General features: G+C 41.5%; 1 protein-coding gene across 3 annotated transcripts in view; it reads right to left on the reverse strand.

Annotated features, from left to right (window-relative positions):
- FLT3 (fms related receptor tyrosine kinase 3) overlaps window positions 1-27,618 on the reverse strand; it is a 46,251-nt gene that overhangs the window by 4,773 nt on the left and 13,860 nt on the right. The window contains exons 2-20 of one of the 3 annotated variants that reach the window (XM_080376396.1): window positions 27,349-27,473; window positions 25,514-25,716; window positions 24,614-24,729; window positions 22,228-22,345; window positions 19,790-19,926; window positions 19,057-19,196; window positions 18,822-18,975; window positions 13,962-14,127; window positions 9,907-10,013; window positions 8,667-8,778; window positions 6,925-7,103; window positions 5,388-5,494; window positions 5,160-5,292; window positions 4,966-5,070; window positions 3,759-3,869; window positions 1,560-1,713; window positions 1,069-1,199; window positions 558-682; window positions 70-192 (exon numbers count right to left, since the gene is read on the reverse strand). In XM_080376396.1, coding sequence (XP_080232522.1) covers window positions 70-192; window positions 558-682; window positions 1,069-1,199; window positions 1,560-1,713; window positions 3,759-3,869; window positions 4,966-5,070; window positions 5,160-5,292; window positions 5,388-5,494; window positions 6,925-7,103; window positions 8,667-8,778; window positions 9,907-10,013; window positions 13,962-14,127; window positions 18,822-18,975; window positions 19,057-19,196; window positions 19,790-19,926; window positions 22,228-22,345; window positions 24,614-24,729; window positions 25,514-25,716; window positions 27,349-27,473 — 2,546 coding nt within the window. Of the gene's footprint in view, window positions 1-69; window positions 193-557; window positions 683-1,068; window positions 1,200-1,559; window positions 1,714-3,758; window positions 3,870-4,965; window positions 5,071-5,159; window positions 5,293-5,387; window positions 5,501-6,924; window positions 7,104-8,666; window positions 8,779-9,906; window positions 10,014-13,961; window positions 14,128-18,821; window positions 18,976-19,056; window positions 19,197-19,789; window positions 19,927-22,227; window positions 22,346-24,613; window positions 24,730-25,513; window positions 25,717-27,348; window positions 27,474-27,618 lie in introns of all 3 variants that reach the window. The other 2 variants (XM_080376397.1, XM_080376395.1) reach the window with 2 other exon arrangements.

Here is a 27,618-nt window from a genome sequence, read left to right on the forward strand (position 1 = left end):
AGTTTCACTTTCTTGGTTCCTTATCATTCTTAAAACGATATGAAAAACAGAGAGCACTCAGGAACTTACATTGCCCCTGACGATGTAGTTGGAGTCCTTCACTACATCTCTGGCCAGGCCAAAGTCACAAATTTTCACCACTTTTCCATGGGTCACTAATATATTCCGGGCAGCAAGGTCTCTGTGAATGCACTTAGAAGGAAAGGAAGGATTAACACTCTGCAGCATTTGGTGTTGGAAGAAGATAGTCCCCTTGTCTCAGGCACAGCTCTCTGAACTGGTGCCTCCTTCCACTTAAAAAGTGTGGAGAATGGGCAAGGTGGACAGACCCTGGTTGCTTGTGGCAAGGGGACGGGGACAGGGACAGGGCAGGCAGAAGTGTGCAGCACAGCCACTTCTTACTCGGGGTCATGCCTAAAGTTGCAATCCAGTCTTTGCTGTAAAGCCAGGGAAGGAGGTATAGTTCAAGCCTGCCACTGAGTGTCTCTGTTCTTCAGTCTGCCTTCTATAGACTGACCTATTTTCACTGTCTTTTCTATCTAAACCCTTCCCCATACCGATTTGGACTCAAGGAACTCCATTCCTTTGGCAATTTGATAAGAGAAGCAAAGAAGGTCTTCAAAAGTGAGCACATTGAAATCCTCTTCTTCGTCCATCTGTCTGCTTGCATGCTTAATTTTATCTGTAAAAAATAACCAAAAGTATGAGTTTTCCATGGGCTTCCTCACTCTTTGATTAATTCCACTGACTGTTGTAAGGATTTTCACATGCCTCTACCACGAACAACATCACAAAGAGCATCCACCTTTTGCACCCTTTTCCCAGACACAAAATAAAGGAACAAGCGTTTTCATTCTCAAATATTATGTGTAGCATGACCAGAAACATAAGCCTCTGGTCTTAAGTGTTGTTGAATCCTTTTCCAGCAAAATTCCTGCCAGGAGGGGGAAGAGAGACATACGATAGAAAGGGGCCTCCTGTGTCACTAAATCTAGTCTAGTTAGGTCAATAATGTAATAAACACAAAAATAACAGATTCACTGGAGATAAAAGGAGTTAGCTTCTAACCTTCCTCAGAATACAGCACTATCCTTTTTGATCCAGATGTCACATTTACATTCTGACTTCTCTGCATGACCTCAAATTCATCCTCTCTGCACAGAGTCATATTCACACTGTACTTCAGGTGAGTTCCTTTCCTGGAATGGGTGACACATTTTCAAAGGTTACACATGGTGTATCACATAACCTCCTGCACGTAAACCCTTTTGCAGTGAAAAAGCATGATCAGTTATTGCTATCAAAAATCTGGGTGCAGAGATGAGTCTTCTCAAAACTGGGAAGAGGAACAAGAGGTTGTTTGCGTTTTGCAGTCCGTTGTGAAGAACATAAGGAGAACCAAATCTCAGTTCCTCCTCAGTCAGTCATTGCTTATTAAAGTATGTGAAGGCATATTCTCAAGAATTCAATAATTTCTCCAGTTTACAGCACAGCTGAGAATGCAGCTTAAAAAAAAAGACGGGAGCCTTATAAAGTATTAAACTCACCAAATGCTTTACCTGGAATTTTTGTTCAAATGGATATTGTGGTAAAAGCTGAAGTTGTGATCTTTAAAAATATCTGTCAGTGTCCAGTGAAACTTCTCTCTCTTGCTCCTTAAGTAGTTCAGAAGATCACCATAGCAACAGTATTCAAATATCAAGTAGATTGGTCCTGAAATAGTTGGAAATGTAAATGTCTCCTGCTATCTATAACACCTTCCCCATTAAAGCCCTAATGATGCCTCCTCTTCTCCCAGGATTAATCTGCATTAAACATTCCAAGCATCATCCTTCCTGGGTAGATAACCTGTACTGATAGGCAGGTAACGTTTACAGACTGTAATGACTAATGTCCTGTTGGAAAGTCTGTGTAGCTGATTGTTCCCTGTGGTGCATCTCCCAAGGTGGATTGCGCCTATGAAGGCACAAAGATCCTTCCCCATACCAGTGGCACTGGGGAGGACAGCACAGGCCACGAAGATGCAACGTATTGTCTAAACCATACATGGTTCAAGCAAAAGATGACCCTGCTAATTATCTTCATGGTGTAAATTGGTATCCTTTGACCTATGCTCTTCCATTTATCAGCACTACCTTCATGCTTTAGAAATACCCCTTTTTTTTCCCCGTGGAGGCCACCTGTAACCCAAGTGTACTGGCAGAGGGGACCTATAGGAGGGAAAGACCTTGCAAGGGGATGTGTCTGAGTGGAGCACTGCTCAGGCTACTTTCTCAAGGAAGGAAAAGTACCTCCAACTCCTGACCCAGGCAGGGTCAGAGACAAGCCACAAAAAGCCATCAGGAGCAGAATGAATGGCCCAGGAGCTCAGAGTGGTCATGCATCACCCCTGTGAAGTCTTACACTGGCATCACCACTCCTGGCTCAGAAAGACTGACTACAAATTTGCAAACATTTCTGCCAGAAGACCCCTGTCAAGCAAGGTAGGGCACATGGAAAAAGCCTGTAAAGTCTCTCAGAGAGTGGATGTGAATGTCTTGAGAACCATGCAAATGCTTCAGAACATGGGACTTACATAAGGCTGGAAGTGTTCCTGCCCTACCCCACCAGACTAAACAGGTTCTTCCTTGCAGGTCTCCTGCCTATACCATCACATCTTGCCAAATTTTTCAGAAGGCAGTGGCAGCCTGTATAGTTTCAAATCAGCTAAAGCCACCACTAATAATCTATTTCTCTGCTTTCCCTTTACACCTCAAATGTATTTGCGTGACAGTATTGGTGTTGATGCAAACTGGGGAAATGAGTTAACTGTCCTCTTTGGTCTTTCTGATAAAATAAATATCTGTGGCAGAAAATCTGTTAAGTTTTTTAGTGGCAGATGTTACAATTCATGATATGAACAAATGCTGGGTAAAGCCCTGCCCTTTCCACAAGGTGATCTGTGCTTTAGCCTCTCTTCAGCCGCTCCTGTTCACTGTTGCACCTGGCCAGAGAAGGAGTTCTTGGGACAAGAACATCTGTGTACATTGCCTCAATGATAACATGAGTCACACAATAATTAATTAGTGATAATATCTTGCCACTTTCATCTTAGCCCATCTTTGCTTAGTTCTTTCCACCTGCAGTTTACTTTCACATTCAGTTCTTTAAAAAGCTGTCCTTAATTTTTATTCACTTCTTTCTTTTCTTTGGGTGTCCCTCCCACCCCTCCTCTTTTTCAGTTTCTTTTCTTTCCTGTCTAGTTTTGAGTCGTTCTTCCCTTTCTTTCTACAACTTCACTGTCCGGTAAGCCACATGATTTTAAAAAAAACCACCTCTATAATTTCTTATGTGAACATAATCATGTGGATACAAAAGTACCTTACACCAGATAAGTTATTGCTTTTCACATAATAAACTGGCCCATATCAGTGCCATCACCACTATAATAGTAAAACCTCTTCTATAGAAGGGCTGTTGTTTCACTTCATGCAAGTACAATTAGAAAGGAACCATTTCTGTAGACATGCATGGCTTTAACTTTGCTTTCAGTTCATCTTCATCTTATTTTGGGTCAGCAGAGAACAGCAAAATTGGTTGTGCAAAGACAGGATTCAGAGATGCAGAAAGAAACAGCAGCCTAAAGAACAGGTGATTAATTATGGCCTGAACGTTTTTAATACTGCTTTTAATGATCAATTTTTGATACTTCTTTTCTGTTCAGGAGTCCTCATTAGTCTGAAGGTTTTAATTGGTACCTTTCCACAATTACAAGTTACCTGACACAGTACAAGCTCCTAGTAGGTTCACAATATTTTCATGGCTTCCAATGTGAGTCATCATTTTCAGCTCAGACATCAGAGCATCTTTTTCTGAAGCATCAGGTTTTTCTGTAAAAGTAATAACACAGGTTGGGACATCTCCAGCAAAGAAATAAAAATGTAAATGGTTGCGATCCTTTGTTACATGCAAGTCTTAATTTCAAATTAGTTGGACTGACATTATGTTTGAGAACATCCTAAAAAATCGTTGTACAGTATAAAAAGATTTAGCCAAAGGTGGACACTAAATGTGTGTGTGAGTGTGGATCATTTGAATGCTTGGGAAAGCAGTCATAAAATTTTAATATTTTTCATTCTTAGGCTGGCAAGGAATGACAGCGGTGTATTAAGGTGTTCGCAAGCACAGAAAAAAATGGCAGTCAATCCTGTTGGAGAGAAATGCCAAAAGAAAAAAGATGTCTTAACATGCATATGGCATGCAACCAGCTGCAATCCAATAGCTAAAAGGGCCACCCTGTTTCAGTAATAGCTTTAGGCTTGTTTTTCAACAAGCATTTAGTCCTCATGATTCTATGAACAGGGTTGAGGTACCTGGGACCCAGTAGTGCAACCTCCTCCTCTGCTTGCTGCCAGGGTGGCTTGCTCCTGGGCGCTACCTTTATGAGGAGTCAAGACAGTTTGGAGAGGGGCCAGAGCAAAGCAGCAAGGAGTATTAGAGGTTAAGGAGGGATGGAAAGAAATCATTTTGTATCACCAAGACTACAGGAAGAGGTGTTGGAAGTTTTGTGAACAAGATAGCTCAGACATAGGAGGCAAAGGGAGTGCAACAGCTAGACAGCACTACGAGAAAAACGGGACCTTAAACCAAAGACAACAGAGTCACCAATGCAACCTGCAGGCTAATCTGCACTTCGAATTTGCATTCATCCTCCTCAGAGCAGAGCAGCTCCATCCTTCCATGCACAATGTAGACTTCTCTGGTGTGTAGGACAAAATACAACATGCTGCTGGAAGAAGGCACTTCAGTAACACCTTTCCAAACTGAAACAGGGTTTTGAAAGCATTTTGGAAGGATTTTGAAACCAAGCATTCATCAGGTGTAACTGCTAAAAGTTTGTATGTAAAGGGATTTCCAACACTGCTTCTGCTTTGGTGCTTCTAGAATACATCGCTGCTTGTGAGAGTCATCCAGTGTTTATTGTACCTTGTAGCATTTTGACTGCAACCTGGACTGAGTCTCCTGCATTGCTAATTCCATAAGCTGTCGCATTCACCACCTTCCCAAAAGCCCCAGAACCAAGGACCTGTCCTACAAGACACAATACATCAATATTATTCACAGCTGGTACAGCACAGGGTACTACTCCAGCACTGGGGTCTGCCTTATGGACTGCTCACCAAATTCCAGATTTTCCCTGGGAAATTCCCATTTGAGATCATATTCAAATTCTCTGAAGTCGATGTAGATGTACTCATTATCGGATGGGCCTATCATCTGTATCATTTGCAACTGGCTTTCGTATCTATATTGCTTTGAAAGAAAAAAGACAGTGGAATAAGTCTTAGAGAAGAAGAAACAGCCTGGTAGGAACAGAGGAAGGGGTAGGTATTTGTGTTTGCTTTTACCTTTTTGTATTTATGAGAAATGAACACAAACAAAAACATGATCAAAGGGAGGAAAAATCCAGCAGAGACATAGAACGCAGCATTGTCCAGGGGCGAAGAAACAGCTCCTGCAACTTTAAAAGATACATATTACTACCCAGCAAATCAGTGCTTATGTGTACAGCTAGAGGTGCAAGGATGACCCATGGTGGCTGGGTCAGTTCTGCCAGTTTGCAGCCCTTTCATGCCTGAGCCTCCTCTGCACAGAGTGAGATGGAGCCACATGCAAAGCAAGGAGCTGGTCAGGAGACACTAAGTGCTGGGTTATTCTGACATCTGTTTTCATTCAAAAAAAATGCTACACCAATTCATAAGTCTAAGTGCACAGAGGTGTTGGTGTGATCCATGGATTGGACTTTGTGAGCGTAAACAGGAATAAACAATTTGTCCCCTCTCCCTGTGCCTTTCCCCAGGTGATGTACGTTAGGTACCAAAGTACCTGTTACCAGCGGGCAGACTGTACATAACCTGCTTGGAGCACTGCTCTGCTGCTCAGCCAGGAACTCTCTTAACGAGTCAAGACCATACTATAAGGTACCGGTGGATAGGTGGACATTACATGAGACCTACTCTCATATTCTGGTAGTGTCTAAGAGCGTAAGTATTATGCTTACTTTCTATTGTAATTTCAACATAAACAAACTCTATCACCTGTCACAGCTTCTGCCAGATGTAGACAAAAGCACCAAACAGCTTGTTCCTCCATGACAAAGGAAATCTCTGTACTGCAGATATCTGTGGGCTTCAAAACACTTTCCCAGTGCCACAGCCTGTTCTCTGTAACAGAAATGCTTTCCCCTATGGTATGTATATGATGTTACAAGTATAAAGTGCATGGGCAAATAATTGTATTGACTTTCTTGTTCAATAAGGAAAGAATCTCTCATGCCCTTGACAAGGAGACTGCACAGCAGTTCCCAAACCAGGGCTTAGCCTTCTGCCACCTGCCTACACCAGTTTAAGCGTACTTAAAGTGAGTACTCCCCTAGTACTCACTCCTGCTTCCCAGACTGACCCCTGAGTGGGTCTGTTGGCTCAGCCATGCTCATGTCTGGGTGCACAATGGCCTCCATGGGATGAGAGGAGCTCCCATGGGCATTTCTGGCAGCACCACACTGATGTCCAGGAGAGGAACAAGAGGCAGCACCTGCCATCAGCTACCAAAGTGGCTTCAGCTCTTCCCAAAGCTGATGTCTCCAGGTTTCAGGTACGAATCACTAAGACAAAATAAAAAAGCAGACCCCAACATTGCCATGGTTCCATCCTGCACTTCCTACTTGTGTGATGTTTCTGCTAATTTTAATGAGGGAGGCCCCTGCTTTGGGACCAGGGAAGAGAGACATTTCTCTCCCCTTCACCCACCATTTCCCACACTGTGCTTGTGTTTTACCTGCAATGCATTGCACAGTCAGCCATTTAGCCAGATAAAAAATACCCTAAGTTCTACCATGCCAGCTTTAATTGAGAAAACCTGTGCTAAAACACTGGCTTATGGTACCTGACAGGTTAATGAAACTTTTTTCGCAGGCTGAACCAGCAGAATTGTTTGCACAGCACTCCACAGAGAAGGTTGTTGTTGTCTCCTTCACATCTAGAGCGCTGCTTGAAATCCATGACCCCAGGGATCTCCTCTCTGGCAAGAAGTTGTGAATCCCCTCAGTGATTTCTTCTGTACAGCTGAAAAAGAAAGCAGACCAGTTTTCATACTGGGCTCACAGTGGCATTTTCCAGGGCAGAAGGTGGGATGTTTCAAAACAAGTCTTATGTCTGTGTTGGAAGGGAGGGGGGTGTAGGTGGGCTTGTTTTTTATTTCTCATTGTTAGAGTGAGGCTTCAGAGCAGTTTGCCAGTCTCGTTTTTTGGTGATGGACATGGCAGGGTCAGCGGGGGGTGAACTGATCTCCCCACTTGCTATGCGGGGCTCACTCCCACTCTCCACTGGTGCCCTGGCAGGGCACCTGCACCCCCTGATGTCCAGGACCTCCACCAATTTCATGGCTGACACGACCTCCCACTACCGCATCTATTCCCACTGGTTTCAGCTTTACCTCAAACACTCAAACCACTGAGCAGCTCCAAACGAGCCGCTGCTAAAACAATAAATACAAAATGAACCCACAGTGAAAGGTCTAATTCCTTTCCCTGAAGGTACGTGATTTCAGCCATGAAGTCTCTCTCACTCAAGATGGAGAGCATCCACCCTCTATTAATGACTTATTTAAGACCTGATATGTAGAAAGAGGTCTACCTTATACTCGAGGGAAAATAAGCCCACACAGAGATAATTTTGACTTTTAGCTTTTCTATCATTCATCAACTTACTGCCTAATTTACTGTTCACATAAATAAATGAGGAGGTAAGTAAATAAATAAAATTTATTCAGCTCTACACATAGCACCGGCTTCTACATGTGGAAATTTCCAAGAAAAGAAATGTCACAGCATTTTCATCCCAGAAAGCTGATTTAAGGAGTGTTTTAAACTCACTAACTGGATGTTTTCTTTCTTGTTCCATTTCTGCACAAACAGATTGATGTTAGGAAGTCTTTCTGGAAGTATGGATAAGAAAGTCACCTAGACATTTTTTTAAGTCTAGTTAAAATGCTTAGAGCTTTATCCACGGCCTTCCAGAAGATAATTTGATCTAGTACTCTTCTGCACCATGGGATTATTAGTTTTTTGGCATACTTAAATAAAAACTGCCAAGGTTATACAACAGCTCAAAGCTGTTTCAGCATCTCTTGAAATTTTAGGGCCTGACTCATTGCCCTAAATAAATAGAGGAAATGGGAACACTCTCACTAACTTTACTGGAAACACTCTCATTGACTTTACTGGCTTTGGTAACAGGTCACTATAACAGCAGTATTAACCAAAGCTTAACCAATTAATCAAGCCCATGTTAACCAATGCGTTTCCTGAATCCCTCTAACTTTGACAGGCCAAGAGAAAAACTTAGATGGAACTTTGCAGCTACCTAACGGTTGATATAGACCCAGTGAAGTTTATTTCAGTCTGAGATACACATCTTTATAGACTTCATTTGATGCCAATCAAAAAAATGGAAAAAAACTTTCCATAGTTTTGGGGATCCATTTCCCTGGAGTGGGCCCCCATGTCCCCTTGTACAGATGGTCAAGGGTGTATTTTACACTTAGTTTGTTACAGGCCAGTCTTCATTTAACCAAGAATAGCTCAGATATAGCCTTTGCAATGAATAAAAGAGGGGGAAAATTATTACTTAGATGAGTTCAGCTCTGGACAGTTCCTCCAAACCCAGGATGAAGAAGGATAACTGTCAGCAATGCAGGAGATCTGCTTGAACAACATCTGCATTGTTATTTCAGGCTTTCCTGTAACAAGACAACACAAGATGGTTTCTGACAGCACTTCAGTGACCAAAACCTTTACATTTATGTGGCAATGCTACATCTGCTGAGACCAAGGTCTGCTTCTGTGTTTTCAAAATAACCCATGCACATGTCACTGTGATAGCTGGGTGCAGCCCTCAGTCCTCCTCCTTCCTCCAGCCCCGCACCTTGGTTCTGTGGGATGGCAGTGTGGGCAAGGCAAGGGGAGCAGCCACTTCTCTGTTCAGGCACAGGCAGACCAAAACAGTGGCAGAGCTGAAATTAGAAGTCTTGACTTCTGCTTTCCTGACTTGGAGCAAGAAGTCAGCCCTAGGACTCTCCTGATGCCCCAGTTCTGGGTATCTGGCATGTATGAGATGTGCACTGAGGATCCTTGTATAAATAATACACAATAAATAATGCTCCCTGACCTAGACCAGGGGTGAGATGCTCCAGTGATGTGGCAGAACTGAGATTACTGAGAGCATCTGGCAAGTGCATGTGTAAATCATGGGCAGGGGTGTATGACACGCAGCAGCCCCAACATATATGTTATGTATGGGCCTCCTTACTAACTACATTAACTCACAAATACTATTAGGAGAAAAAAAGAAAGAAACACACCATAGAAAGCTAACACCTACTGAGGGCAAGTGTTTCCTCTCACTGTGTATCTTGTGTGGTCTCTACAGGAGTCACATATATTCCAGCTCTACAGAGTTTGAACAGTCACTGTATTTTACTGATTCCTATGCTTTGTGATTTTCTTAAGAAGTATTAATTTCCTGACTATATGACTGATTTCTCTTATTCTGCCCTCTGTTTATGGCAGACTAAAGGGAAGAGAAAAAAATTAATAACTTCCTCCTCCTTCCTCTGTTCTCCATCCGTGACCAACACAAGAAATACGGCCCACAAGCAGCCGGCATCCTTCTCTGACCCTGTGCCTGGATTTCAGTAGTGTAGTGCAGTGTGAAGAGAATCACATTTTTGCCTTGTGCTCCTCCATTTATAACAATAAATCTATGTAAATAAAATGGGGAATATCAAAGGAAAAGCAACATATCTCCATTTATATCAGTGGCAAAATCCCAGACTTCACCAAATCTTCACAGGGGTTTTCTCACTTACTTCTCACATACAGAGTGAATTTTTTTGTCATGACTGTATCATCATTTTCAGCATAAAATACATATATCCCAGACTGATGCTGGTGGTCACAGAATCTTGATGAAATGCTGTGTAGCAAAGGAGAGAAGGTAAAAGGACAAAAGACTGATTTAAAAAAGATTTTAAGTGTAGTCATGACTCATATATATGTTTGAAACAATTCAACACCATCTAATGAGGAACCCAAATGATATTAGTTTTGCTTAGAGAATATAAACCACAGAATGTAACTGAATTGATGAGAGGATATTTTTTCTGTGAGTATTGATTTCATTCTGCAATTTTTCTCATAGTTCCTGGAGTGCATGTGGGCTGTCAGGCTTTGATTTTGTTACCAATCCATTGGAAGACAAGGTATATAACACATCCTGGCACAGATGTTAAGATCGGCAAAGGATAGGATTTGCTATTCTCCAAAGGATTTTGATGGGAGTGTCTATTTGATATGATAAACAGTATCAGGAAATAACAATGACAGGTAGGATCATATGAGATAAACCTCTCCAAATGGAAAGATCTGAAGGAAACTCAGAAATGAGATCATCATCATCAGTTCACTGTCAATGAGACAAAGCACCAACCGTCAAGACATTTCTGCAGGAGGAAGGCCAGCCTTCCACTAATACTTGTGGCCTTTGGTCCAAGGGATGGCAGCAGCCAAGACCCAAACCATGCAGGAGATGGCTTGTGACAATGGAGATGGTGGGGGAGGGCTCTAACAAGTCCCTGGACAGAAGCTAACAGGGAGGACGGCAGAGACTTAGAGATTCATGCATGACTGACCTGATGAGTCATTTTTTTTTGGTTTACGGGACACAGGATGAGGTAGTGAGAAGGGAATAGATCACCTTAGAGAGATGGCATCCTACTTCCATCTCTTTGACTAGGTTATTGTTGTCAGGAGGATTGCCAGTTCTAAGTGGCAGCTATTGCAGTTTATCATCATTAGAAAAGCACTTCAGAAAATCTGTTAGGTTTAGTTGCTGGCATTTTGGGGACAGATGTGCTGGCTGATTACACAAGAATAACTGGGTAGGAGGCCCCCAGCTCAGTTTTAGTGGTAAAGGCAAGCAGATATATCAGGGAGCTTGAAGCAGAGAGAAAAACAACGGCTCATACCAGCAATTTGCAAAGTAAGAGAAAGCAGTAATGAGCTTGAAATCTAGACAACTAAAATCCAGGTACTTCTCATTAAGCAAGATATATAGAAAGGAACCCAGTATCACCTTACAATTCTAAACCAGGAAAAGTCATTGAAACCTTCTGACTAATTTTGCCTTCTGACTAACACAACACCTCCATATACTTACTGACTTTCAAATGTCTTAATCTGAAATGGTCTTTAAGACATATCCCTGAACTCAGAGAGTTTTTAAAATCAGATCCCTTTTAAGCTGCCTCAAAATGGATACTGAAGGTAGGAGGAACCACAAATCATTCGTTGCTTTTGAAATCCTAGGTCTAAAGGGTTAAATCCTAGTGAAATAATGAGAAAATAATTTAAAAAGAATGTCTTTGATACCTGAAAATATAAGGGGATGGGAAATAAATATTAAAAATTTTACAGGAGTTATTCCGTGTATGAAAACTCATTTGCTCTTAGGAGGGAAGTGAAAATCAGCAGTGTGCTAAAACAGAGAGACGAGAAAAGCAAATAGAAAATGGAAATTCAGAAGGAATGTCTGAAAATGCTTCAGGGCAGTGACAGGAGAGATGAATCCTTGGGACTTGATATTAAAAGCTAAAGAAGGGGACAGTTAATTATAACATTTAATACAATCTATAATCAGAAGGAACAACTTGATAAGAAAATGGCAGAAATAAAAAAAAGAGAAAAAACAGGAAATGAAAAAGGATATGAAAGGAATAAAGTAGAAGTCTTGGGAGATGGGATTACACAGAAGTCAACTAAAATAAGCAAATTTAGACTCATAATACGTTAAGACGTGATTAACTTTTTTGTTTTGTTTCTGCTTTAAAAATCACATTGAAATCTGCGGTGCTACAGCTTGCAGGCAGAATCTCCTGACCTCTGTACCCCTGGCTGCTTCTGGAGACTTCAAACTGAATGAAATATCTACCCTTACTCTTCTTCCTCAGGTGAGATGTGTCTATCCAGTGCTAGTATTCAATCAAAACTGGATAGTGGTGGAGGATGTTTGTGCAGAAGAATGTACTTGTCAGATGAAATAATTACCAAATGAATGTATTTTTGTCTCAATTATATTTTTCATAAAATAAATAGGATGATAAACATGAAGTGTAACTACCTAAATTAAATATTATTTTTTTTTAAAAAAGTATTTAATCGACAGGGCAGTCAGATGGGTGGCTCAGTTATCTCTGAAGCAGCCTCCAGGCCAAGCTCCAGGGATGCTGGGGGTGGTGATGTGGCTGTGGTCATGGCTGTGGCAGTGGCCAGCCCAGGATGTGCCCGCTGCTCCAGGGGCACAGGCTGGACTTTTCCCTGTCCAGCAGGTGGTGGTCGGCCCTCAGCAACCCCCTCTCGTGCGCTGCAAAGGCTATCTGAAGTGACTCACAAATCCCAGGCCACCAGCAGCTGCACCTTACCGACTAATGAGGGTTACCTAAGCTATTTCAAGAGTTCTCAAAATTGTTATTGTTGGCCCAGTCCCTAGCACCTTCTTATCTGGATTGAGTTTGCACCAGCTGTCAATCATCCAAGCGAAAATGACTCCTGGAGAAAGATCCGTCCCAGCTGCAAAGCAAATCAGCTCAGCATTATCAGCTGGAGGGAGGTACCTATTGGGCAAGGATGAGCAAGTGTTCGTGGCTGTCCCCTGAGACCTCCTGAGACCTCATTTCCAAAACCAGTCTTGACCACAAAGAACAGATCTGCCTAGCCCATGTCATGCATTGCAGATTAGTCACCAACACCCACCCGACACTATCAAAGTTTGCTGACAGCCCTCGCTTTATCAGCAGGGACAGAGTTCCTGTGACCATTGCCAGGAGATGACAATTTACTGATCTGAACGGAGCTGTCTCTGAACGTTGTGAAGGTCTGACTCCAATACACTACCTGATACAGATGAAAAGGCCAGTCTGTTGCAAGAGATGACTTGACAAGCTAACAGATAAAATCATGTACCAAAATACTAAAGGAAAGAAATCATAAGAAGCATAATCCAGGCTAAGACACAGTTCTATGCAGATGCTGAGAGGTTTTAAGAATATGCAAAAAAATCAGTGCAGCCACTTTAACTCCTGCCTAGGTCCTGCTTAGTTTTATGGCTAAAACTTTAAAAGAGCAGCTTGACTTCATTTTCATTGAGGTGAATAAAAGCTGTTACCTTGAAAGCCATGGGACCACTCTGAAAGAAACTCTGAAGGAAATTAGATAATGTTATCAAGAAATTAGAAAGCCTAGGGAATGGAGAAAACATTAGCCTTAAAGAGAACTCATGCCAGAACTTCATTGTAGGAAATAACAAAAAAGGTAGATAACTAACAGGTTTATTCAAAAACATGTTTTTCAGCAGCAGAAGAATACATGACCTGGGTAATGAGCAGAACGGTATGTTTCTGTGGCACAGTCAAAGAGATCTAGCAGTGGCCTGGGAAACTATAGAGCCCTGGGCTTGATTTGAGCAGTTTGAAAGACACTGGGAACATCATCAAGAACAGGATGACAGAAGGGGACATGTAGAACTTGTGGTCCAGTGTAAGAACTACAACAGATCTGTAACTGAGAAATAACATTAGAGAGAAAGGGAATGGCAAAGTGCATGTAAACTAAGGGGTTGCCAGATGCATAACTTACCGAAAGGTTCATTATAACATGGAAAATACAGTGATTCTACAAGTTATCTACATTAATTGCTGTTGAAAGACAAAATAATGTTTGAGTGCCTTTTGTCAACACACCTTCATCACGTGGCCCATCCACATTTTAAAAACACAAAGAGAGTACAAAACATGGACAGTAAGCAGTTCAAATGAGATACAAAGAAGAAACATTATTATATCAAATTATTGCAAAAAAATTCAAGTACCTGTGTCCATCCATGCTGTAACTTTGTTTACATGGAAACGTTTTTTGGGAAAACAGCCACATGCATCTAACTGGTGGATATGCTGTAAAGTTAACTTCGAAGCAAAACTCTTCCTCACCGATTTCAAAATCTTCTTTAGAGTCGGTTATATTTATAAAACCCTTTTCTAAAAAAAAAAAAAAGGTAATTAAAAATTATATTATGTTACAAAGGCTGTACTGCTTACTGAAGGAATTTTGATGCCTGTATGTTTTTTGTTTTGGTTATTGCAAGCAAAAAAAAAGCACCATGTCACATCACAGAAGGCATCCTTTTAATCAAAATAAGATAACACTTCAAAATAGTATTGAAATGGTGTCATTGTGTTCAGCTGTAGAAGAATTATCTGAGCCTGCTGAAGATGCATATTTGGTCAGACCAGAGCCCTTCCAAAATAGTCTGACATTTCTCCCCAAGCTGTCCTACAGAACCACAAGGCCAACAACGTCATTATTTATTTGGTTTGTTTTAGGTGTGTGTTCCAGGCATTACAGCTGCATCTCCTGGCTTTCCTCTAACAAGGAACAAAACCGGGTGGCAACACCAGCACAGATGTTGGTAGCAGTTTTTTCTCCTTCCCTGACATGAGCTGAAGATTTTGCAAATGAGACTTGAAGCTGCTTCTTTATTTCTCCATCTAAATTAGACATATTTGATGCAAGACAACAGCAACATGAAAAAACGTTTTGAAGATCTGTGTGAAACATGAGCTGCTGGTACTTGCTCTGCTAGGGTAGGATTAATTTCACCTACTGGAGCTGTCTGAAGTTCAGTGACCCACCTAAACTACTTGCTTAGACCTCTGATAAACTCAGTGGAATGAGACAGGCATGTCCAGATGTAACCCATCCTATAACAGAAGATAACAAAGATGTACTGAACTGCTTATGGACATATCTTGTTTTTTGACACTGACTACTGAAGGAACCAAAGTCGTTGCTGGGGCTAAATGTCTCATGATGAGAAATGAATCCCACCAAAAGAAACTGAACAGCGGATACATGTAGGAAGAGGCTGTTCTAAAGGCATCAGTGGGGCTAGAATAAGCTCTGCAAAAATCACAGAATCATATACAGTGGAAGACATCTCTGGAGATGTCTAGTCCAGCTCCTGCTCAGAGCAGGCCTAACTAGATGAGGTTGCTCAGAGCCATGTCCAGCTGAGTTTGGGTATCTCCGAGGATGTAGACTCTACAAAATCTGGGAAACTTGTGCCAGTGTTTAACCAGCCACATGGTGACAAAACTGCACTGCAGAAGTATTGCTGGGCTGGGTTTCTCCTTTTGAGCGTTTTTCTTATGGTTGTAACCCTACATTCTCCTTGGCATGTGTTATCTCTGTCTAGCTTACAGGTTTAAAAAAATACTATCTGGAAACTCCCACATAAACCACAAAAATGTCAGTATTCTAAAACAAGAAGCGATTCCTTTCATGACTGTTCTCCTACTTTTTAATATTAAAGGCTCATTGGTTTCATAAATTGGATCTTCATCTTCTTTGAATGATCTTTCGACCTTATCCTTCCGGGCAGCATGTCATCTCTGGATGTACTGTTACCAACACCACCAGCCAAGAGGAAAGGCTTTTTCCAGAGTGCACGCAAGGACCTTGGAGCAGGGTATGTCGTTTCTCTGGAAAACAACTCAGAGAAAGTAGTTTCTTTTTTGAAGGAGAAGGAAAATAGCACATTATTGCTTGGCTTATAATTTTTTGGCAGGTTTAAGTGTATTTCTGCCAGAGAAACAATGAAGATGATTATTGAGTAATGACAGAGAGATGAGATGAAATTCTTGAGGCTCATATCAAAGCTTTCAAGTCTCTGTATTTATCCCATTTGTTTATTTGTTGTTTTAAACCTAAGGTGTTGCAAAATAGCTTGCATATTCCTGAATCAAGGTTGCGTAGTGCTAAAAATTCTTTATTCAGCACTGGGGGAAATTGAGCGTAAGAACTGCAGAAACAAAGAGCCTTGCAGCTGCAGTTGTTGGCATGATCTCTGTTATGTTTTAAAGTGGCCTAAGCACCTCACCAGACCTGACCAGATACACAAGATGGGATACATTGGTGAAGTATCAATTAGCAAAGAGCAAACCAGAGCTGTCTGGCTGCAAGGCATTATTAGAAATTCGTAGACTATTCATCGATGTAGTCATGCTAGCCAGGCTCCCCAGGCAACGTGGTATGTACCAACCAGATCAGTCTTCTCTTGGTTAAATTATGTCACAACCATTCCCAGTGTGTAGCCATAGATGCTGACTCATGCACAGTGACAGTTTAAAGGCAGGATGCTGATCATTTCAGAAACTGCTACTCTATGACATGGACCACCGAGTGAACTGTGTATCTGTATCACTGCCGAAATGGAACCCAGCATGCTATCACAAATTCACACCAACAATGGTTGTCATGAATACATTAGGCTAAAGGCTGGGGTGGATCAGAAATACAGGATGTTCCTCTATAACCTTGGAGAGAGAAGCATGGCTGTTAGCTAGGTACGGCAACATCCCCTCACTTCAATCCATCATGTAGGTAAATGAATAGATTTTTTTCATCAGAAGAACCAATGAGCCCTCAGAAGTTTTGGTGGCATAAGGGGTATTAAAGAAGTGTGCAGACAATCATTGTAGCCTGGCATAACCCAGTCAAAAAATACCCCACTCAGAAATACATCTTTCCAGAGACAGTGACTCAAGTATCCCATTACTGTGACACATACTCACACCTGATAATTTATGGATCCAAGAAGCCACTATTTCTGAACTGGGCACCAGTACTGAGAAAGAAGCAGATCTTGCTTTACCTCTACACTACCCCTCACCCCTATCTTTCTATTCGCTAAGGTATGTGTAGAAAAAATGCCCAGGTGCTGCACTCAGTTATTGTAACTGATGAGAGAACTTCCTGCTCAGTGGTAGGCAAGAGCAGAGAAGAGGATATTGCACTGGGAAAGTAATTTCTGAAGAGATGGGTAAGTGTTCTCTCTTCCTACTATTCCTACAGCCTGGGTGTTTTAAACGCTGAGAGCAACTACGTCTAAGGTCAAATGTGTGGTGAGTGCTTCAGAAAGCCTTGTTCTCAGGGCTACAGACTCCATCTCCAGGTACACCAGGCAGAAAACTACACCCAGTGCCTAATCCAGCAGCATGGTCCTAACTACGGTTTTCCTTTTTATGCCTTATTTCCAGAGTTATGCCTATTCATATATTATTTCCATCTGAGAAACAAGGTTTTCAGTTGAGGCTGTTCTGGACTAACTTCCAATACCATTGGCTTCTAAATCAACATGTTGCTTAAGCAGAATGAGGTTTCCTTTGGTATGCTTTTGATTTTCTAAAAATTCAGGCCTTGCGTAGCTGGGTGTTAGGAGGATGGTTCCCTTCAGCACCTGGAAAGCAGGAGACACCCAGAACAACCAACAATGCTGGAGCAGCTGTCGCTCTAGTTCCAGTTTTTCCTTCAGATCCATCACAGCTGCAGCAGCACTACTGCATGGCACTTTTCCAGCTGTGTCAACACTTGCTATTCTTTGTCTCTCTGGGGCTTACATTCTCCGTTAACGTAAAACTTTTTATTTCTTTTCTGCTACCAGTTCCACAGGTTTTGGAGCTAAAATTCTTCCCTAGATTTACTTTTCCATAAAAAAATTTGGTGAACCCAAGTGGCCACATGTCAGTCACTCCCTCGCCATAAGAGGAAACGGTCATTTCTCATTTGTTCTGGGTTTTGGGTGGGAGAGGTGACTACCAAGGACCTTCCAAATATTTGACTCCTTCCTGTTAGACCCAGGTCAGGCCTGGTACAGATTTTGTATCTGTTTTTTTTTCTGTATAAGAGCACTAAAAGGTACCATAAAAAACAGTGGAGCAGATGCCACGAGAACCTCTGCCTTGCCTCCCCACATCCAAAGGAGCACCAAAGGTGGGGTGGAGGTGCCGTAGGCGAGTGGAAGGAAGATGCAGTGGGAGCAAGTGGTGAGGAGGAGACTGGGGCCATGGCTACAGCTTTTCAAAACCTATACTGGGGTCACAGCAGGACATTTCTCCCTCACATTAGCTGAAACCGGTCACTGGTCATTCCAGACTTTGGCCAAACTAATACATGGAGCATTAACAGCTGAACACGTGGGTAGGCTGTGCAGTTTATGCTCTTGGCTGGCTCCAGAAACAGTGTTCTACCTCCAGCTGTTTGTATGCACTCTGCAGCTGCCTGCGCCCGAGTTGGTGGCACAGAGAAGGGCTACTCAACTACACTACCCCCCCTGCCAGGAAGGCCCTCTGGGGACCTGAGAGCTTTGTGTCCCCACAAAAAGCTGCTATGACAAAAAGTCACACTGGCTGAGAGTCTCTTACAAGAACATGAGATGAATCCCAGCTTGTGTTTCTAGAGATACCATTGAAACAATCATGTAGACAAAATCTCTGAACAGTATAATCTCATTTCAATTCTAAAAGCACTGCCTTTTAATGGGACTTATTTGAAAAGCAATATAAAGAAAAGGTTAATTATCTTCAGATACCAGAATGACTCAGTTCAGATTAGTCTCTTGGCTCTCCTGGACTGCCAGTAAGTACAAACAGACTTTTTCCTTAGGAAAGGAATTATAAACATATGCTGCACAGAATCATGGAATCATAGAAGCATTTAGGTTGGAAAAGACCCTTAAGGTCATTGGGTCCAGCCATTAATCTAACACTGACAAGTCCACCACTAAACCATGTCCCTAAGTGCCAAATCTACAGGTCTGCAAGCAAAGAGCTGCCACGTGGAAAACAAAGTAAAACAACTGAGGGACAACATTAACACCAGGGGTTAGAATTACCTAAAACTGTAACCAAAGCAGTTTGATTCGGATGAACGGTAGAGGAACAGGTATAATGTCCACTATCACTTCTTCCTGCTGCTGAAGCAAACACATACTGGATCCGAATTGCCGAGAGATCTGTTTGATATTCTAATCCTTCAAACTGGCGATCCTAGTTTTCAACAGAGATTCCCATTTAATCAGTTGATAGTGCCCAACATTACATATTTTAAAATATGACGCGTCTTCTCACCTGCTCAACTTCTTTTTTTTCAAAAGCTAATTTTATTCTGAATTTATAATTATGGTGAACAGCTCTGCATCTGATCAGCAATGGTTCCCCAACTTTAAGAAGTAATTCAGGTAAAGGCGCTGCTTGTCTTTCATTTAAATCTACAAAATCAAAACATAGTCACTGAAACAACTGTCACTTTGCCCGGAAAAATGTTTGGTTAGATCTACATTTTTTCTGCTAATGCTGTATAAACATCCATTAATACGATAATTAGAATTTGGGACGATTACTCACTAATCATGAAGTTTGTAAATTTATTTGATTTAGATGTCTCAAACCAAATTTTGTCATAATTTACAGGGTATCTATAGGGCACAGAGCTTAGCTCAGGTAGGTTTATTTAAAAAGACAAAGAAACCGGAATTTATATATTAATTTATAATTATTCATGTTTATATATTTGAGAACACTTTGAAAGAGTGTTTCCATGCAACACGGTCCTAAAAGCATGAAGACAAAGTTGATGAATGCTTAGCAAACGTAGAAGGGTAAGACATTTTTTCCAGAGACAACAAGTAGCTATTAGAATTAAGTTTTAAACATGTGACAGAGCAATCGTGTTCACTGTTAGATTTGTTCCAGTGATTGAAAACAAGCAGCTTAGCCCAGAAAGCGTACTCAGATGAGAAGTGCAACTAACTTCAGTGTCAGGACCCAGCTTGCGTATAAGTAAACCTTAGAGGGAAGTTACCTATTGTAAAGAGGCTGGTGCATTCTCTGCCCAGGTCATTAGCAACGCAGCACCATATATAAGTTTGAAATAATTCATGTTGTACCTTCTGTATGCCATCTATTTCCCCAGTTTCTTCATGCATTTTATCAGGGCAACTGCAATTACAAGCACAATTATTCATTGACTTATTTGGTTAACCACAAGCAAATAAATCTGACAAATATCCAAGCCATGAGAATATGCTAACAATAGTGGGAAAACTTGACCTTACATAGCTGAATAAAAAGGAACTAGGAAAGGTGAAGATAAGAAAATAAAAATGTCACAGCCTAGGCAGAAATATGAGCTGAAATGACCTGAATATGCTCAAACTGGCTCATAGATAGGTAATGCTGTGACTAAAATCTGAAAAAGGGTGAAATCATAGAGGCTGAGCTTTCACACCACATCTCAGAATTCCTGGTGGTGGGAGCGGCTGCAAATCCAGTGGCTGTTATGAGACCCAGGTCTGAAACTGCCGTGCTGCAGAGAAAGGCATTATTCCTGCTGTTAATAGAATCAACTTTATATATAAGTAGAATGGAAAAAAAAAAAAGTTTAGCTCAGAAAATTATGATCCCTTATAGTATTTTCCCAGCTCTAATGCTTCAGGTGAGGTCCCTGGTGACTGGAAAAAAGGAAACATTGCACTCATTTTTACAAAGGGTAGAAAGGCGGCTCCTGGGAAGTACCGACCTGTCAGCTTCACCTCGGTACCTGGGAAGATCACAGAACAGCTCCTCCTAGAAGCTACGCTAAGGCATATGGAGGATAGGGAGGAGATTTGCAGCATGGCTTCACCACGGGTAAGTCCTGGCTGACCAAGCTAGTGGCCTTCTATAATGGAGTGACTGCATCAGTGGACAAGGGAAGAGCTACAGATGTCATCTATCTGGGCTTCTGTGAGGCCTTTAACACAGTCCCCCCCAACATCCTTCGCTCTAAATGGGACAGACGTGGATTTGATGGGTGGACTGTTCAGTGGATGAGAAATTGGTTGGATGGTTGCATCCAGAGGGTTGTGGTCAACAGCTCAATGTCCAGATGGAGTCTGGTGACAAGTGGTGTCCCTCAAGGGTCTGTACTGGGACCAGTACTGTTTAAGATCTTCATCAATGACATAGACAGTGGGATTGTGTGCACCTTCAGCAAGTCTGCAGATGACGCCAAGCTGAGTGGTGCCGTTGACATGCCTGAGGGCTGGGATGCCATCCAGAGGGACCTGGACAAGCTTGAGAAGTGGGCCCATGTGAACATCATGAGGTTCAACAAGGACAAGTGCAAGGTCCTTGTACCTGGGTCCAGGCAGCCCCCAGTATCAATACAAGCTGGGGGATGAAGGGATTGAGAGCAGCCCTGCGGAGGACTTGGAGGGTGCTGGTGGATGAAAAGCTGGACGTGAGCTGACAATGTGTGCTCGCAGCCCAGAAGGCCAACCAAATCCTGGGCTGTATCAAAAGCAGCGTGGCCAGCAGGTTGAGGGAGGTGATTCTGCCCCTCCACTCTGGTGAGACCCCACCTGGAGCGCTGTGTTCAGCTCTGGGGTCCTCAGCACAGGAAAGACATGGACCTGTTGGAGCAGGTCCAGAGCATGGCTACAAAAATGGAGGACTGGAGCACCTCTCCTATGAAGACAGGCTGAGAGAGTTAGGGTGGTTCAGCCTGGAGAAGAGAAGGCTCTAGGATCACCTTAGAGCAGCCTTCCAGCACCTAAAGGGGGTTTATAAGAAAGATGGGGACAAACTGTTTAGCAGGGCCTGTTGTAGTAGGACAAGGGGTGATGGTTTTAAAATAAAAGAGGGTAGATTCAGACCAGATATAAGGAAGACAATTTTTACAATGAGGGCGGTGAAACATTGGAACAGGTTGCTCAAAGCCGTGGTAGATGCCCCATCCCTGGAAACATACAAGGCCAGGTTGGATGGGGCTCTGAGAAACCTGATCTAGCTGAAAATGTCCCTGCTCATTGCAGGGCAGGGTGGACTAGATGACCTTTAAAGGTCCTTCTAACCCAAACCATTCTATGATTCTATGATTCACATTTCCAAAAAATGTGAAAAACTAGAAGGAGACAAGATACATTTGATTTGTTCTTGTGACATCAAAATACTAGAATCTGGAATAACTTTTTTCAAGATAAGAGTTGAAAATTTCCAAAAAAGCACAACAGCCAAAATTTCTAGGAAAAATGTGTTGCAGCATCTAAAAGTGGATCATGCAGACACAGGTTTTCAACCAGCATGTGGGTGTGCAACCCAGCAGAGCCCGTCTCCAAAAATTGTGACCCAAAAGCTCTTCTTCGGTTATCTCCCCAGCTTACCAGGCACAGCAAGCAGTACAAAGCCTCCCCCTTCCTCCTCAGAAGGTAGTAAACCTTCAGTCTAGAAATTCAACATGCATATAAACATACACCATACCTCCTTTCAGGTGTTTTGCAAAATATCCATTCCACAGAGGGCTGCGGGTAGCTCTCAGATAGGCATTCAATAGAGTTTGATTTTTCCCTTTTCCTGAAATAGGGTTTGCCTGGTTTCTCTGTTAAAAATCATGCAAGTGTTTAAGAATGCTGAAATAATTTTGAAACAGCGTTTTGCTCATTTCATAATACATGAAGTTACGGAGCTGTAATTTGTTTCAGGAGGTTTCAACACTGAGGGAATAGAAAATTGCTCTGCCCTAGAGATATTGTGGGTTGGTCTCATGAGTTTTTCAGCCTTGATTGCTAAATGTACAGCTTCCCTGCATCAAAAACCTGCCTCCATACACCAGAGGATAAGCTTGAAACTGATTTTGAAGGGTGTTAATTTGCTGTGGTTGCTATTCATTTCACTGGGCAGGAGCACAGATACCTTTCGAAATCACATCCCAAGCCCATGGCCTTTGGTGAAGTATCTGTTGGGACGACATCATCTCTATACAAAATGGGATAGCTGCATGTTACTCAGCCAGATCAGATACAGATCGGATGGAAAAACAACGGGTGGTAATGACTTCTGATAACCAGCAGACTTCTTTATCCTGTATCTGTAACCCAAGGGGAAAAAGGTTCCTAGGCAGCTCCCAGCCCACTGAACCCATCAGGCGCAGACTTGAACTAAGCACAAAAATTTAATGTATTAAGACTGCTAAAGATCTCACTCAAAATGAAAAGCACTGAGTCTGGTTTTAGGTCATCTTACAATGAAATTACAGCTTCCACACAGAAGAGTGAAATTTTCTTTAGAGTCATACTTCCATTGCCTGCAAGGTGACAGGCTAAGGTGAAACTAATACTTTTGGATTTTTAATTTCTTTCTTCATTTATCTCGTATAAGCTGGGCCTAGAAGCGGTTTTTTTTTTCACCTACAGAGATTCACATCTTAGTCAAAGGATTCACATCTAGCCTGGCAGATTTTATGAGAGATGTAATTATTATATTAGATTCACAGAAGCAAAGAGAATGCAATCCAAGCACTTGATATGGAAAAGATCTTTATCAAGACTGTTCTGAACTACTTGTGCTTGCACATGTACTAACATTTTTTACCTCTAAAGCCTAATTGATATATAGAGAAGATAATTTTAATTAAAGATTTAATAGCCTGTCCCCTCAGTGAAGCTGTTATAATTTTAATTGAGGTATGCAATAGGCCTTCAAATAAAACAAGGAGAGACTGGAGGTGACACTTCTGACACCTGAGAAAGAAAAAAAGTAAAAAAGAAGAAATGCTTTAAAAACAAAGAGGGAACAAAAATTGTTGATTAGTCACAGTTTATTAAAAACAAGGAGAACAGTGATGCTTGTTGTTAAACCTGTCTTTAGAAGGGTTTGCCAGTCTTTTAGGTGCTTGGGTTGATGTTTTGCCCTCCTTTCTTTGAAATTTATTTTTCATTTTTTAATTTTATCTTTAAATTTGGCACTTTTCAGACAAAATAATATAGTATTTCTCTTCTGTTAAAAAAAAGTCATGTCAATGTAGGTCTTTTTTTTTAAAAGACATTCTTGGACATCCCTACTTAGAAACAGAAGGTTGAACTTTGTTGCAGCAGTTGCCTTTGCACCAGAGATGTCCCTTGGGTGATCCTTGAGAAAATTCAATCAAATCTGCTTCTACTGTGAGCCTTTCAGAAAGCTGCATCTTGCGGGTGCTCTGTCATGAGCATTTAACAGCAGTTAAAATCTCAGCTTCTCTGGCACCCTTGTACTGAGCAGCTGCAGTACTGATGGATTTTACCCTGAAACACAACAGACAGGTAAAGGCTGGCACAGAGAAGAGGGACCTTCTCTTTCCCCTTCCCTCAGTAGTGTCTCTTGCTGCTCAAGAACTGCAAAAGGAAAAGCTGTGCAGAGAGCCAGGGGCAGGCACGGGCAGAGACGTGGCTGTGGGTCAGTGACTTTGGAGTGCCAGAGACCGGAATATAAAAGGGACATCTTGATCTGCTCCAGAGAACAGCCAAGCTGGCAACACCAAGAATAAATGGGTTAAGATGCAAGGAAACAAATCTAGCCCACAAAAAAGCCACAAAAGCCACCCTCAGTTTGTCCCTTTTGGCACAGAGGGGAACCTCTGACGGTGTAGAAGAGAGCTGTCATGCATTTACATCTTTATTTGTTCATTTTCATAGTTTATTGACTAGCAAAAGCTAACTGTCAGGCAGTCTGTGGTTTTGACTTCAGCCTCTGAGGACAGCTCCAAGTCCTATTCAAATATAGGAACACGCTTGAAATGCAGGATGCGAGAGCTTCAATACTTTTGGTGAATTTGAGCCTCTCCCCCCGACCCTATTGATGGAGTGACCCCTTCCATTGGAGATATACTTACTTCTGATGAGAACAGGCACAACTACTGTATAATTACCAGTTTTACTTATGACTGAGAGGGTGTAATTTCCAGCTTGTGCTTCTTTTATTTGGGAAAAAGCCAAAGATGTAACATATCTATAAAACAGAAAGCAAAGCTGTATTTGTTATCTAGAAGGTAATACGCAGCACACACAATAAAACGTTAGCTCTTTAGCTCTTGCAAAACCCCTTCAGAGATACTAATATCCATTATTTACACAGCACCCTTCAGCCTAAAGTGTTTTCATCATGTATCTTCCTAAACAAGCAGCACACAGGAACTTAACAACCACAGGTACCACACACTTAATGCTGAGGGTTGGGAAGGATGGACTTCTTGAGCCTAAGAGAGCTAGGGAGGTCCGCAGCGAAGTGCTTTACCTACATCCCCATCCTGCATGTTTTGCAGGGGGAGGCAATAATCCAGGCTCAGGCTGCAGCCCAGGTTTGGCTGTGAGAATCGGGATGCTGTTGATGCTGTTGTTTTAGATCTGCAGTGTAACCCTACCAAGTCATATAATTCTTCACGCCTTAGTTTCTTTGACTATAAAATCACAATTTTGCCTCACATGAGCACTACAAAGCTTGAATTGATGTGTCAGAACGTCCCCGGAGACCCTTATGTATGATGCTATAAAATTTAAAAGAACAAGCTTATTTCAAACTATTATTGGCTTTAAGATTCATATGTATACATGTGTCTAAATGACAATCAGCAATGTGCTGCCAGGTAACAACATTTAAGAAAGGTTTGAAGATTTAAAAAGATAATGCACAACATGAAATCAAACAGAAGCACTGTTACAGAAAATATTCCATTTGCACCCTAAAATAAATGATCTCTTACAGGATCTTTGATCCAGTACATCACTTGACTTACCGATTCTCTGAGTCCAAAGAAGGTTTACAGGCTTTGCTCTCTTTAAAGAACCAAAAACAGGAAATGATCTTTGAAATGTTCATTATTACTCTTAATTCAATATCTTCAAACACGTTGACTTCCACATTTTTGGTTGGTTCATAGATGTTCTCTGTTCCTTGAGAATTTAAGTAACACCCAAGGTCTTCCAGATTGTTAGAAATCTGCAATGCAGGAGGACAGATTGTTATAAATTATATTAGCAATTAGTTTTACTTGCTTTTTTTGCACTCAAATATTTTAAAGGATGCTTTTCTGGAAAAGCGTTCACAACTTAATAATGCATCACAATGACCAAATATGAATTCAAATTATACTGAAATAACACCTTCATCTTACCTTCATTTTGTTTGGTTTCGGTTTTTTTTTTTTTTTTTTCAACTTTTGGACTGATTCACAAATAAGTTGAATTCTACTGCACGAGGAAACACTATAGGGTTACTGTTGAATTAGTCAATTCTGTTCTCTAGACAGACATCACAGAACAATTTTAGCCGGAAACATGATAATGTCCTGTAATGATATAGACTATTTTTTACTCTCATTTTTGTTTTCTTTCAAGTAGAACCATAGGAAGACAGAATTATAATACTACTTTTCTGTTTGCAACCTCAACATAAAGGCAGGGTCAGAATTTTTTCTCCTTTTTTAGCATCCTACTGCTTGTCATAGCATCATCTGGCTAGACTGCTCCTCAACTCTTTGGGGGCTTTACTAGGTAAGGAACATTTGGGCTGGGCACCTTCACACCTTTCATTTCTTTACCACTGCAAACGGCTAAAAGAGCACCAGAAACAGAAAGAGAATATTCCACAGTCATTCTGAAAGCCACTGACAGATTTAGTGCGTCTCTAAGTTTAGCTGCAGCAAAAAGGTGGCAAGCAAATAGCTGCATCTGAAGAGTAGTCCTAAATGTCTCACTTGCTTTGATGGGTGAAATTTACCTGGCGTAAGTTTATGAAGGGATGGAGTTCATCGCATCCTTTGCCCTGCACTGTGCTTGACCAGTTTGTTCTTCTCATTCCTTGCTCCTTCTTTTTTCCTTCACTTGATCTGAGAAGTATCTACAGACGACAGCCATACTCTGCCTTGTCAGATACAAGGACAGCACAGCTTTGGCTGGTATACCTTCATTTCTTGTCTGAATTATTGATTTATTTGTCCAGGAATTAAAAAGATTTCATAAGACTATCTTGAAACAAGAACCCTCAGGAAATATTTTAATCACAGGTCGCAGCTGCTTTATAACCTAGTTGTACACCACCTCTTCTTGGCCATCTGCCATTCTGAGTCAGAAGAGAAGGAACAAAAATTCATATTTGATTCCTTATCCAGCTTTGGTGTCTCAGTCAAGACTTGGACCAGGCAGGGATTTTGGGCTTTGGTGGTGGGAACAGAGAGTGGTACAGCTTCCCCATGGGTTCCAGCAGTCGTGGCACACACACACCATGGCAGGCCACCAGTTCACACCATGGCCTTGGCAATCCGTCTTAAGGGCATGTAGTTTTTTACAATGATACACTTCAAGCAATATTCAGGCATGCTGATGTGAGACAGCATCAGGGAAGCAACTGAAGTTCATTTTTAGAGAAAACTGGTACTTATTTGTTTACAGTTTCAAAGTATGATTTGTGATATGTATTTCTAATTTTCTGTAGTTATATTCGGCCTAATCTTGGTTATTCTGACTGTGACATCCCCACAGCCTAAAGGTTGAGGGTGTTGTAAACTTCTGGGAAGGCATTTCTGGAATGGATAGTAATATTTTATAAGCAACTTGTTCTTTGTTAAATTACCTTAGAAGGTACCAATGTCTCTGGTGTTCCTGAACCTTCATCCTTCTGGCTGATAAACACACACATAATCTCAGATCTATTTTGCTTCATTGCAGAAGTGAAAGTAACTGCTGTCATAACAAGAACTGTAACACAGAAATAGAAAACAGATGTAATCATGTCTAGATCTCTGCTCAGGAATAATAATTTTAGTAAAAATAAAATACAGCAACTCTGTAGAAAGATTACATCTTTTTAAAAAAGGCAAAAGGAATATGCAGATATATCATG

Source organism: Falco punctatus (assembly GCF_963210335.1).
Source record: "Falco punctatus genome assembly, chromosome: 2".
In the NCBI taxonomy this organism is placed as follows: domain Eukaryota; kingdom Metazoa; phylum Chordata; class Aves; order Falconiformes; family Falconidae; genus Falco; species Falco punctatus.